Below are 12,002 nucleotides of genomic sequence, written 5' to 3'. Positions count from 1 at the left end.
AAGCGTGCTCCAAAAAACTGGCATCGTTTGAGTCTCCAGATGGAGCAGGGGGTGAAGCCACTTGTTGAATCACTTGTTCGTGTCCTGTTGGTCTTATCATCCTGCTCACAGAAGCATGTGATACCTGAGGATCACAGGGAGGTATCTGCAGGGAATCATTTGCACCAGGGGAGGTTCAGGCTGGATATTAGGAAAAATGTCTTTACTGAGAGAGTGGTGAAGCATTGGAAGAGGCTGCCCAGGGAGGTGGTGGAGTCACCATCCCTGGAGGTGTTCAAGGAATGTGTGGACGTGGCACTGTGGGACATGGTTTAGTGGGCATGGTGGGGTTGGGTGATGGTTGGGACTTGATGATCTCACAGGTCTTTTCCAACCTTAATTAATGATTCTGTGATTCTGTGATCCTTACTTTCCTCCTCATACCAGCATCATCGGAAGAGATGCGTGAAGCAAAACATACGTTAGCTCATCTACGGTGATGGGCACCCAGGTCGCGGTCTCTCTGAGCAGTGTCATACGGGAGCGCTGCAGGAGTATGGGTTGAACACTGTCTTGCTCCTCTGAGCAGCTAACGGGCAAAATACCTCAGGACGATTGTACGTCATTGGCATTTTGGGGACTTGCTGCAAGCCTGGAGTTGATACATTTGCTTCCCAGAGCTGCAGAGAACGGGAGAAGGAAGGTATTAAAATTACCTATGGAAGCAACAGAATAACAAGATGAAACGAAGGCTGATCTCTGGGTAGAGGAGAACTTGTAAGTAATGCAGTAGTGAAGAGAGGCCAGTGTGAGACCACGCTTTCCTTTCTGTTAGTCTTTCCAGGAGACCAAATATAATTCTCTGACCTGCCAGATATCTAGTCTTTCTTTTTCTTAGAGACTGTCCTGTTCCACCCCCTGCCTCCCCCGTGCTGTGGGTCCATCCTCTCCAGCTGGCATCTTTTTTAACAGTTACCGGTTGAAGTGGTTTTCTGTCCTCAAACCAGATCTAGTGCACTTCTGGCGACCACCCCGCATCAATTCAGGGAGACACACACTTGCCAAAACATGGGCTGCAAATTTCTGGCGACAGGCAGATGGAATATCGCCTTCATGGAATAGCATTAAATCTGGGAGCGTTATTTTCTGTTCTTCCCTGTGCACGTATTTGTATTCCGTTATACTGAGCAAAAAGAGCTTTTACTCTTCAGCCTGCCATTAAAAAGCCTTCAAAGAATGTATACAATTTAAAATAACATCTAGTCAAATAACTGTCATTTGTCTTGATGTTTTATTCCTGTTACAGGAAAGCAGCACTTTCCTCCAAAGTGGAAGTCTGTTTATCCCAACAGTCAGCAAGACTGATCTCTTCATTATAAAGAGAACCTGTAGCTCACGATGGAGTGACATACTTGCTATTAAATATTAATTGAGTTTCAAGGCTCCTGGAAAATTGCTCAGTCTGCACAGCAAGACCTTTGCCAGCCATTCCTTAATAGGCACTGGTGTCTTTTTGCCCGGAGACGGCAGCTATTTGGGGAACATACTTTGGAGCTGGTCGCAGCCGTTATTTTGTCGGGGTTTTGGGACGTTGTGACTCGTCCTCCTAGGTAGCACCTCCCGTAGTCTGCCCCATGTGCACACCTTCAGTCAATAAGTTAAATTGGAAGCTTTTTTTTAATCTTATGCCAAGTTTGGTCATGATAATACATTATCAAGTGACCTTTTTAAATCTTAACCAGCTTCTTTGAGAAACATTTTTTTTCCCCCTGAATCTTTCTATTGATTTTAATGTAAAATAATGCTTTGAAGTTTGCAATTTATAGTCCCCCGAGAGTTAGAAAGTGAAGGGAATGGGTCATATATCCTTTTTTTTTTTCGTCTTTTCTTGCGTTAGCCCCTTGAGACAATGCATGCCTTCAAGGCAGCACCTTGTTATTCCACCCCATCGAATGCCACGTTGCATTTGCCGGGGATCAAACCTAAGATGAAGAAAAGATAAGAAAATTGGCCATAATGAACTCCAGAAGCAGCAGGCATTTTCACCATGAACTTGGAAACTCACAGTGGAGAACTGAGCTTTAATTCAAACCAGTCCAAATGCCAAACTGTGAGGCTTTGAAGTCTGTAGAGGAATCAGTGGAAATCCTTTGAGCTAGGCAAAGATACTGATATACTTTTTCTACTTTTTTTTTCCTTTTTTTTTTTTTTTTTAAGCCTTAACTCTTCACGTGCTTGTCTGCTCTTAGGGAAGAAAGCCCTCTTTCTATGTAAAATGAGTGCAAGAAAAATCAGCAGCATGCTTTTCATTTTTTTTGTTCTATTTCAGGATGAGCCGGTGTATGGATTTGCTAAAAGCATGTGCTCTAATGAAATAATAACTGAGATAATTGTCCTCATAAATTAGTCTTCTCATGAGTGACTAAATAAATCCCAATGAAACCGATCATCCCTGCGCTGAAAACCTGTTTCAGTGTCATTTTACTCTTTCCAAAGAAAGGACGGTGGCTTGCATCGATGATTTGCCTATTGAGAATTTCTTCTACGAGCACTGGCTTCCCCCTGTTTGCGGTACAGCGTTGGGTTGGGCAGGAGAGCCTGACCTCTTAATATTTATTAATATCGCCGAGCCGTTTCAAAAGTGAGAACAAGAGTTAAAAATGCAAAGCGGAGAGCAGCCTTGCCGTGCACTTTGTCGCTTATTGTCTTCATAACCCAGGGCTGAAATCACCGGCTGTCCCGTCTCGAGGTTGGGGTGATATCATGAATGTTGTATTTCTTTTTGGGGGGGGAGAATGACAAGCAGGGTGGAGTCACCCCAGTCACTAATAAGATGTGCAGAAGGGATTTGGGGAGTTTGCTGCGAGCTTGGCGCTCCTCCGCCCCATCGTAGCGGCGGCTCTGCCTGCCCGAGACAGCATGACATTATAATTTAGCTGACCGTTCGCTGGGCGAAGGTCCCACGGCTGAACTCACCGCCAAAGTATGCGGGCAATACAGATTTCACAGATTAGGCAGAAATGTATTAAACTCTAATGCGAAAAATGCAGGGCATATCATTTTAAAAGTCCTTAACTCATCAAAATGTTATTGGTATTCATCGCTGTTATTCCGTAGTTATAGAAACAAATGGTTGTAAAATTTGGGGTGTGTTTTGTTGTGTTTTTTTTTTTTATCGGAGTCTGTTGTTCCCTAACTTGTTATACAAGCAGAAATCATGTTTGCTTCTATAAATCCTCGTGACGTTTTCAAAAGCAGAGCGTGGAAACCCAGCTAAGAGACCTGCAGAAAGAATGTGAAGACTGCGGCTGGTTCCTCATTACACGAGAACAGCAATTACTTAGTGAAATTAAAGTGTATTATCCAGAGAAGTTTTCCTCTGAATTTACTGTAAGAAAGTTTTCCTGATGATTCTAGCAGTTGTGTTGTCTCATACCATTTTTTTTTCCCTACCCTGAGGTCTCTTCCACAATTAGAATTCCATATACAGCTTGATTCCATGTTAGTTTTATTTAAAACACCTAAACCAGAAGCAAAAGCCAGGGCTGTATTTGAAAGGTCCCTCCTCCTGCCTTTCTCGGAAAGCATTAACTGAGTTCAGGAGCCAATTTGGGGGGGATTTTGTTTTTTCCTTCGATCTATAAACCATTTCAGGAGTGAGTAAGAGGGAGGGGGGGGAAGTTGATGATGTTTTGCCTGGAACGGTTGTTTCTGTATTTTAGGTTTCATGCTCTCCCGACGCTGATTTCGTCCCCAAACTCCTAATCCCTTTTGACATAGTAAATGACCGTGGAGATGGCTGCTTGGAGAAACAAAGACCGGAGTCTTCAGGAGGCCAATTAGCCTGAGGAGCAGCGGATAACGTTTTTATATATATATATATATATGGCCAACAGTGGGAAAAAGTCTCTGAAAAAAGTGCTCAGCCTTCTGAGTTTCACTGATTTGCTGCAATTGAGCGTTTAAAAAAAATCCTCAGTAGGATTTTTTTAATCTGCCTGTCATTTTTCAGACATTCAGTTGGTGAATTGGCTAGTTAACAGACTAAAACTTATTCAGTCTTCTGGAAAATAGATAGAAATTTTTTTTTTTTTTTCTCCTCCAACTGATTGCGGAACATGATCAGTGGTTTTTACTGTTTGCAGCCATCAGTATTGACTAATGCAGAGCTGTTCAGCTTTGCTGTAATCAGAGTCAAATGAAAGGGTTTACTTTATTTTAAGCAAGCAAAACAACCCTCTAAAATTTCAGAAATTTAAAGGTAACCCTTGTATTTTAAAAAATTCTACGTGGCTTGAATGACTATTCAGTGTTATGAACCCTTTCAGTCCTCGGTGAATAACTCTGTGGCCACCTTGGCCATTAGTGCAAAGACCCCGTTCCAGCCAAAACTGCTCACCTTCTCGATAGTAATTTCAATTTCTGGCTTTTTTTATAGTCTCATCACCAGGGCAAAGTCATAGGTCTGTTTGTTTGTTTGCAGTTTAATGGTTGCTTTCTTCTGGGGACTTAGCTTTACTGTGATGGGTCTGAGCGAAGGGGCTGTTTTCATCTGTGCACAAGAAAAATGAAAAACCAAAAGGCTGGGTTAGACGTGCCTGAAACGCTGCCCGCAGATGAAATCTCAGCAAGACATTGTTCGAAGGCAGTTCATTTGCTTGGGTCTTAAATTTTCGTGTAAGCATCTTTTTTTTCTGTTTTACAATTAAAAAGGGAAAAACGAGGGAGTGCTGAGAGGCAGGAGGGCATTGGTCCTCCTGGGTCAGGTTTTATGGCCAAAGATAGAGCTGCTTACGTATGTGGCAAGCGTCAAACAGAGCTGGGACTGCGGCTTCGGAGTCCTGGTGTAATAGTGGAATTAGGAAAAAGTCAGAAGAAAGAGCAGCCCGGGAGAGTTTGGGTAGGAGTCACGGGCAAAGGAAAGGTTTCAAGTCTGCATTTGAGAGGGCTCTTGAGTTTGGATGGGTTTGCGATGGTCAAGGTACTGACAGCATCATTAGCTTATTTATTCTGACACTCGGTCATCTTGCACTTCTCCTCTGGCTGCCCGAACACGCACGGCTCCCGGGCAGCCTCTGTCCGGGACGGGCATGCAGCACCCGTCCCACGGGTACAGGCTGGCTGTCCGTCCTCTTGGCTCCTCTTGGACAGGGGAGCCAGGGGACCTGCGACGCACAGTTTTTAAAACTCGGAGGGACCTGATGATTTACTGTGCATGCAGAGAATTGTTCAGAAACGAAGATACTTACAGGGGTAACCAGTTGCGGCTGTAGGGTCACCCCGTCCTGCACCGAAGAAAACTCTGGACATCCTCAAAACAGCTTCTTCTAACTGTTGTCAAATACCGATTGATTTACTTTTAACCAGCAACCGCTGCTTTTTCTCTCCTGACATTTATACAGATAGGGTTCACGGTTAACTCGGTGCTGCCTGTACGTTGGCTGTGCCGCTAGAGGGTACCTTCGAACCGCTGTCACCGCGCGGGGACCTTCAGCTGAGCATCACCAGTACCATCGCGCTGCTCACCGGCTGTCCCAGTTCCTCGGGTGCGTTCGTGCTTGGGCATCAGCCGGATGAGCTGTCCCACGGCTGACAAAACCTTACCAATTCGGGGTTGCGTGGGTTGCTCGGTGCTGACAGACCGTGCACGCGGCCCGGGGGTGCAGGTTTGGGCTTGCTCTGCGACCAGTTTATGGTGATCCCACACATCAGTTGAGGTACTAGCAGCTCCCATGGTATCATAACTTTAGGAGCGGGGGGGGCGGAATCTGATGATTTTAGCAGTTTTCCTTTCGTTAGAAATTAAAGAGCTCAGCAGTACTTCAAAGCTCAGGGGGGGGAAAAACAACACCCTCTGCCACATGCACTTGCGTCGAAACTGCTGCTTTAGTCCTTTGTGAAGGAGGTGGTTTCTACTTAAAACGTCTGTGGCTTTCACTAAACAGATTTTTGTCGACTGTAAAGTCATCAGCAGAAACTGTGCTATTTTGTCTTCCTTATATAATAATCTCCCTGAGGACAGAATGTATATGGCAATCATGTCGTTTGGGGAAAAGATTAAAATTCCTCTTTTGGATTTTGTAAGAATTAAAAGAAAATAAGATCCTTTTTGCATAGGTTGTCATGTCTGTGTGCAGAGACTGGCAGGCGGGAAGATTGCAGGAGGCTGCTAGGTTACTGTGGCAATTAGCTGCCAAAAAATTAAAGCTAGAAGGTTGGGTTTTTTTGGACTGCATGGTGCCCGAGTGCCTTGACCAGACCTGCGATGTGCCCGGTGTCCCTGCCTGCCTGGAGCCCGGTGCAGGGACTCTGCTCGGTGGTGGCAATGGAAACTACTTGATGGGTTTGACCAACACTGGAAGTATCTCGTTGCGTGGTAGATGTTAATACTCCATTAAAAAGAAACTCTGCGGAGGGCAAAATGGCATGAGCTCAGGTCGGTGTTGGGGCTAATACAAGTTGCTGACACTAGCAGACGTCTTGTGGCGGTTTAACATCATTGTAGCGAGAGACGTGAATTTTTATGGGTGTCTTGATAGCGCTTGGGCAACCTCAGCGCTGAATAGACCTTTCTGGGCTCTTTCTGTGTTTTAGAGTACTGAATAACCACTATACTCAATAAAAGTGAAGTTCTCATGTGTGCTAAGATATTTACAGGTTCATGCTTTGGTATATGAATAACTTCAATTCTTGTTTTAGAAAGTTATTCCTGCCAGTAGCGGTTCCTAGGACAGGGAAATGGGGAAATACTGTCGTCTTCAGTACTGGCAAGGGACAGCTTGGGTCAGGTTGCTCTAGGGATACGTCCAGGATTCAGTGGGTACATTTATAATGGAAAAAGAACATAATTTGGAAAATATTACTCTATATAAGAGTCTTGAGATGGAGATTTACAACCCTCTCTGCACCTCCTCGCTTTTCCACCATTTCCTGAGGTTATCAGTGCCCGATGGAAAAATTCAAAACGACTTTCAAGCCCATGCACGTGGGTACCCCGGAGCGAACTGAAGGCACGAGGTGGTGTTCATCCAAGAGGGTTTGCGACAAGCTTTCTTAATCAGAAAAGATTGTGGGTGTCTGCATTGTGTTTATTAAGAGGCTCTGTTGCTTTGACTTTTTTTCCTTGCTGTAATTTCAGTTCTGCTATGAACTACTTGTTCTCTGCTCAACTTTCCAGTTTTGCTTACGTGGCATCTTGACGTCGGAAATGGGGCGTTTGCAACCTCGTGTAGGTTTTGAACAGAAATTGAGTAGGTTGAAGAGAGAAACCAGAGGGAAAAGGCCTTTTGCTGAGAAACCACAGACACGGACCTCTTGTTTCATTTAAATACCAGCCTTAACAGACAATAGTTTATGGATCCTAAGCAATTCGGTCCATTTTTTTAGTGAACAAAATGTCAGAGGATGGGGAACCGGAGTTAGGAGAGGTGTATTTGGGTGGGATATTTGCACATCAAAGCTTTTTGCCCCATTCCCAGCCTTTCATCATGGTAAATGAGAGGTGCAAGAAGGAGAAAATAAATAGCTTTGCAGAGTCACCATCACTGGAGGTGTTCAAGGAATGTGTAGACATGGCACTGCAGGACATGGTTTAATGGGCATGGTGGGGTTGGGGTGACAGTTGGGCTTGATGATCTTACAGGTCTTTTCCAACCGTAGTGATTCTGTGTGTGTGATTCTGCAAAGGCTAAAGGAGCTACTTAGAAGGCGAACGTGGAGACAAGTGCCACAAACCGAGGCTGCCGTTGGACAGGTTTTCCAGGTGGATTTGCAGCCTGTGCCAGATGCCCTGTTATTTTCTCCTTATCCCCTCAGTGCCCTGTATGTAAAGCAAGATATGATCACAAATGGGAAACACAACGTACCGCAACTTATTTTGCTGGTCAAGACTCAAGGCTGTTGATGAAGGAATTAAAAAAACTAACACAAGATTGACTTTAAAACTGTGCTGCTTGGCGGTACAAGTGTTGGGCCAGCCAGGCTTTCACCTTGCAGGAAAACAGGAGATGGGCTTCGCTACCGTGGAATAATAGTACAAGGTTTTATAACGGGTTTGTTCAAGATGGTTTAAGTGTTCCTGCGTTTGTTCAAGAGCCAAAATAACGTGTCTGCCATTGTTAAATTTTTGTTGCAGAACGGTAGTAATGCCCATTGCCAATGAATTTGCCCCAGATGTTGTGCTGGTGTCATCTGGTTTCGATGCGGTGGAAGGACATCCCACACCTCTTGGAGGATATAATCTATCAGCAAAATGTAAGTTGGGGATTTACAAGAGCGAAGATCCAACGCTGGTGTAAATTGCTGCTGTCCTAGGGGCTAAAGTACAGGTTTTACCTTTTGGGGTCTATCTTCAGATCTTTCATTTTGTTGGCAAACTTTTCAGCCTTTTTCTTTGCATTTTCACGTGTTTTGTCACTGCACCATATATATTTTGGTCTGGCCGAAGCCTTCCTTTTCTTGAAGCATCGTGCATTTTGATTTCAAATGCAAATAAATTACGTGAGGAAGTTACCAATTCATTTGTAGTCGTACCTCTGTGGAAGACGGCTGCTGAATTAGTTATGCTTGTTTTAATGCAAAATTGTAGAAAGAGGCAATGCCAGATGTAAGCAGCGTACCTGGCTTTGAATGCTAGTAGAAGTTCATTTCTTCTTCCAGCATACCTAATTAAAAATTCAAGCTGACTATTTTTGTTCTCCACCTCTGAAGCAATTATACAGGCCCACTAGAACGTCCCTTTCACTTTGGATCCGTGATGTTTTGCATTGCCCAGGAGATGCACTGAATTTTCTCCCCCACTCCTCCCTTGGTTATGCTGGGTTTCTCTGGCACCGTTTCATTCAAGTCAATCAAGAAGACAGTTTTTCTTGCAAAAGGATTTTATTATTATTTTTTAAGAGTTTGCTTCAGCCAGGAAACTTACTCTCTACACTGAACTTCAGAACCTCGTAAGGTAGCTGAACCTATAAACTTTATATAAGAATAAAGTGAAATAGATTTACAAGAGACAAGTTATTTAAGATATCCAGAAACACTTTGTAATGAGGAGGTCTTGTTTACCTTTTTGTTGAATTTCCCATGCCCTGCTCTTCTCGCAAAACGGTTATGGGCTCAGCCGTGAATCTTTTTATCTGGCTGTTAATTTGCCAATTTGCAAAGGCGCTCGCGGGGGTCACTGCAAAACAAAAAGCAGGGAGCGTGGGTGGAGGGTTGAAATGCCCTGGATTTTCTTTTGTTTGGATTTTTTTTTTTTTTCTTTTTCGGAGGGGGAAGGTTGCTTTGAGGACACGTTTTTTAAATCCTCGCAGCTTGGTTCTGTTTTGTTTAAAGGGTAGAAATGTATTGTGTGTCATATGATCAAAGTCCCGGGTGCCCCAGGAATTTTTATAGCATATTATATACGGGAAGAAACGTCTGTTAAGAACTAGATGTCAAATATCTCTGGGGCACTGCGATGCTGCTATCGCAACTGAAAGCACCGGCAGCAATTTTACTGATTTCCCCTGCCCTGCCTCCCTCCCCTGTGACTGCTCTGACTTTGCGTCATCCGAAGCAGGGCAAAAAGCCACCTCCTTCCACCCTCTTTCTTTCCTTCCAAAGGAGATATTTGCTGCTGTATAGAATTCAGGGCGCTGAGGGCTGGTAGGGAGGTTGGCGGTGCCTCTCACCTGGGATAAACTCCAGCGAAGCGCTCCTGGGGAGATACGGATCCGTCCCGTGGCACACACGGCTGAGCCAGTCCAGCAGGGAACCGTGGCTGGAATTCTGCAGCGAGCGTATTAAAATCCAACCTGGCTTATATTATGCGTTGAGTCCTTTCAGATCCCTTGTGGTTTTTTAATATGATGTAATTCCTTTCCATAATTCTTTGATCCTTCGCCAGGAGCCTGATTCCAGCCGCAACCTTTGCCCTTCTCCTGCATTTCCTCTTTTCCCTCGTTACAGGCTTCGGGTACCTGACGAAGCAGCTGATGGGCCTGGCCGGGGGTCGCGTCGTCCTGGCCCTCGAAGGAGGCCACGACCTGACCGCCATTTGCGATGCCTCGGAAGCGTGTGTTTCTGCTTTGCTGGGAAACGAGGTACAGAGACAGGCAAAGCTGGGGGCCCTAACCTCTGCCCCCCTTGAATTTCGGCATCTCATCTTCCAAACAGTTAATCCGACAAATTTTTGTCATTTTTTTGGGTCCTGTTGACACATGTTCATTTGAAGAGTGCATGCTTTACTTGTTTGAAACCTACCTGTGTTTGGCAATCCGTATTATAAGGATTGTAAGAGCTAAGAATTGAAATTGGGTTTATTCTTTAACCGAGTAGTTTGCTTTGTGCTCTTTGGAAAATAACTGGTTTAATTTCTTTCTGAAGTCGTTGTCCAACCCTTCCCTTCTCTAGTCCTACAGCCTGCGCCTGCTGCCTTGGGCAGCGTGCTTGACATTGTTTTCAGTTGTATTTTTTCCTTGATGTTGTATTTTCTATCTATCTTCTGCACATTGCTGTGTTGGAAAAGCCTCAGCTGTGTCACAGAAGCTGGCTGGAAAGGCCAGGGTATGTGATTGCAAGAGCAAGACAGAGAAGTACCCCAAGGAAACCTAGTTTTTGGCTTCTGGGAAGGTCAGGGTACTTTTCTACAGAGTAAACTTGAGCTTTTCGGCCTTTTTCACCCCCACCACTTTTATCGTCAGTGGGATTAAGGAAGAAATGATTCGGATTCCCGGTGCCCGCCTTCCTTGATGCAGCCTGGCTATCAGCATCTGCTGTAGCTGGCACTAAATGAGCAGCTCACACCTACATTTCTTCCAATGGGGCTGATAATTAAAAAGTTTAGAGTGGTGGCGTTTGACGTGTCTTTGAGCTCGGGGAGTTCAGGTCATGTACTGTAGAAATACGGCAGCGAGGAAATACAGAAATCAGTTATTGGCAGCGAAATCCCAGACCGGGGCTCCTGTGCATCTGCTATGTCTGTACCTTTGCATACACTTCTATTCAAGAAGCATATTTCTCTATAATTTGTGGGCTTTTGAGTATGAGCAACTGGTTTGTTTGTGTCAAGCCTCCCTCCTTCTGGTTCATGCCTCTTTTTTGGTCGCCTTTTCTTCACGTGGAAGATGACCACATGATTGAGTCTTGGATGGGCACAGTAGACTGCAAAAGTGCCTTGCATCAATTTTCCACCTCGCTCAGAGAAGCAGGTGCTTGCTCAGCCTGCGGCCCCCGGCACGGTCCCCGCTGTGGGTGTCCTGGTATAACAGGGGCTCTGGAGCTGTTCAGAACAATCCTTCAGGATTGATAGCGTGAATTAAAACAACAGCGCAGTGTGATTCCTTAGGCTACATATAGCTAAAAATGTCAGTCTTGGGGGGGAAAGCAACCACACGGATTTGAAGTTGGGGGTGGCTGTGAAACCTCGGGCAGCATTAATGGCTCGGCTAGTGTGTTTGGATTTTTTTAGGCTGCCTCTTTAAATAAGAGATTGCCCTCAGTACCTTGTGGAAATGAGCAAATATTGAAAGGCTGGAGTAACAGGGCATGAGGAGGCTCCTGAGATGACCTCTGGTAGAGCAGACTTCTGAAGGCAGCGGTCTCTTCCACAAAGCAAGAAATCTGCCTGCCTGTCAGATGGTGAAGGAAGGAGAGTCCTCCTAAAGCTTTCACCTGCCACGGAGAGCACAACCAGCATCCCTCATCACCACCTTTTGCTGAAGAACCCCTTGGTGCAGGAGCTGAAGGAGAACGTGTGGTCAACATCTGAAGGTGCAGCACCACAGAGAGGAGAAGCCAAGCAGTATCTCAGCTCTGGGTCTGCCTCCAGTGGGACCGGACTTCTGGCGATGGTGGTGAGCTGCTGTGAGCAGACTCGCTCTGACTCCCCGCTGCAGTTCAGTGACCATCAGCCTTTCTCAGGTCGGGGTAGGTGGAGTAGGGAGCTTGGACCTGCACGGAGGTGCAGATCACCTATGTTTGCTGACTCTTCCAGCCTTTTGTAGAAGTGCTCTGTCGCAGTATCCACACTCCACCCAAACGAAGAC

At 45.3% G+C, this 12,002-nt stretch overlaps 1 protein-coding gene across 1 annotated transcript in view; it reads left to right on the top strand.

The window, feature by feature from the left end:
• The window catches only part of HDAC4 (histone deacetylase 4), a 202,945-nt gene that overhangs the window by 182,645 nt on the left and 8,298 nt on the right, over window positions 1-12,002 (top strand). Inside the window, exons 22-23 of the mRNA XM_059820822.1 lie at window positions 8,114-8,232; window positions 9,925-10,058. Coding sequence (XP_059676805.1) covers window positions 8,114-8,232; window positions 9,925-10,058 — 253 coding nt within the window. The remainder of the gene's footprint in view (window positions 1-8,113; window positions 8,233-9,924; window positions 10,059-12,002) is intronic.

This window comes from Gavia stellata, chromosome 8 (genome assembly GCF_030936135.1).
Source record: "Gavia stellata isolate bGavSte3 chromosome 8, bGavSte3.hap2, whole genome shotgun sequence".
In the NCBI taxonomy this organism is placed as follows: domain Eukaryota; kingdom Metazoa; phylum Chordata; class Aves; order Gaviiformes; family Gaviidae; genus Gavia; species Gavia stellata.
Note: the sequence above shows the minus strand (reverse complement) of the source record. Positions and strands in the feature narration are given on the sequence as shown.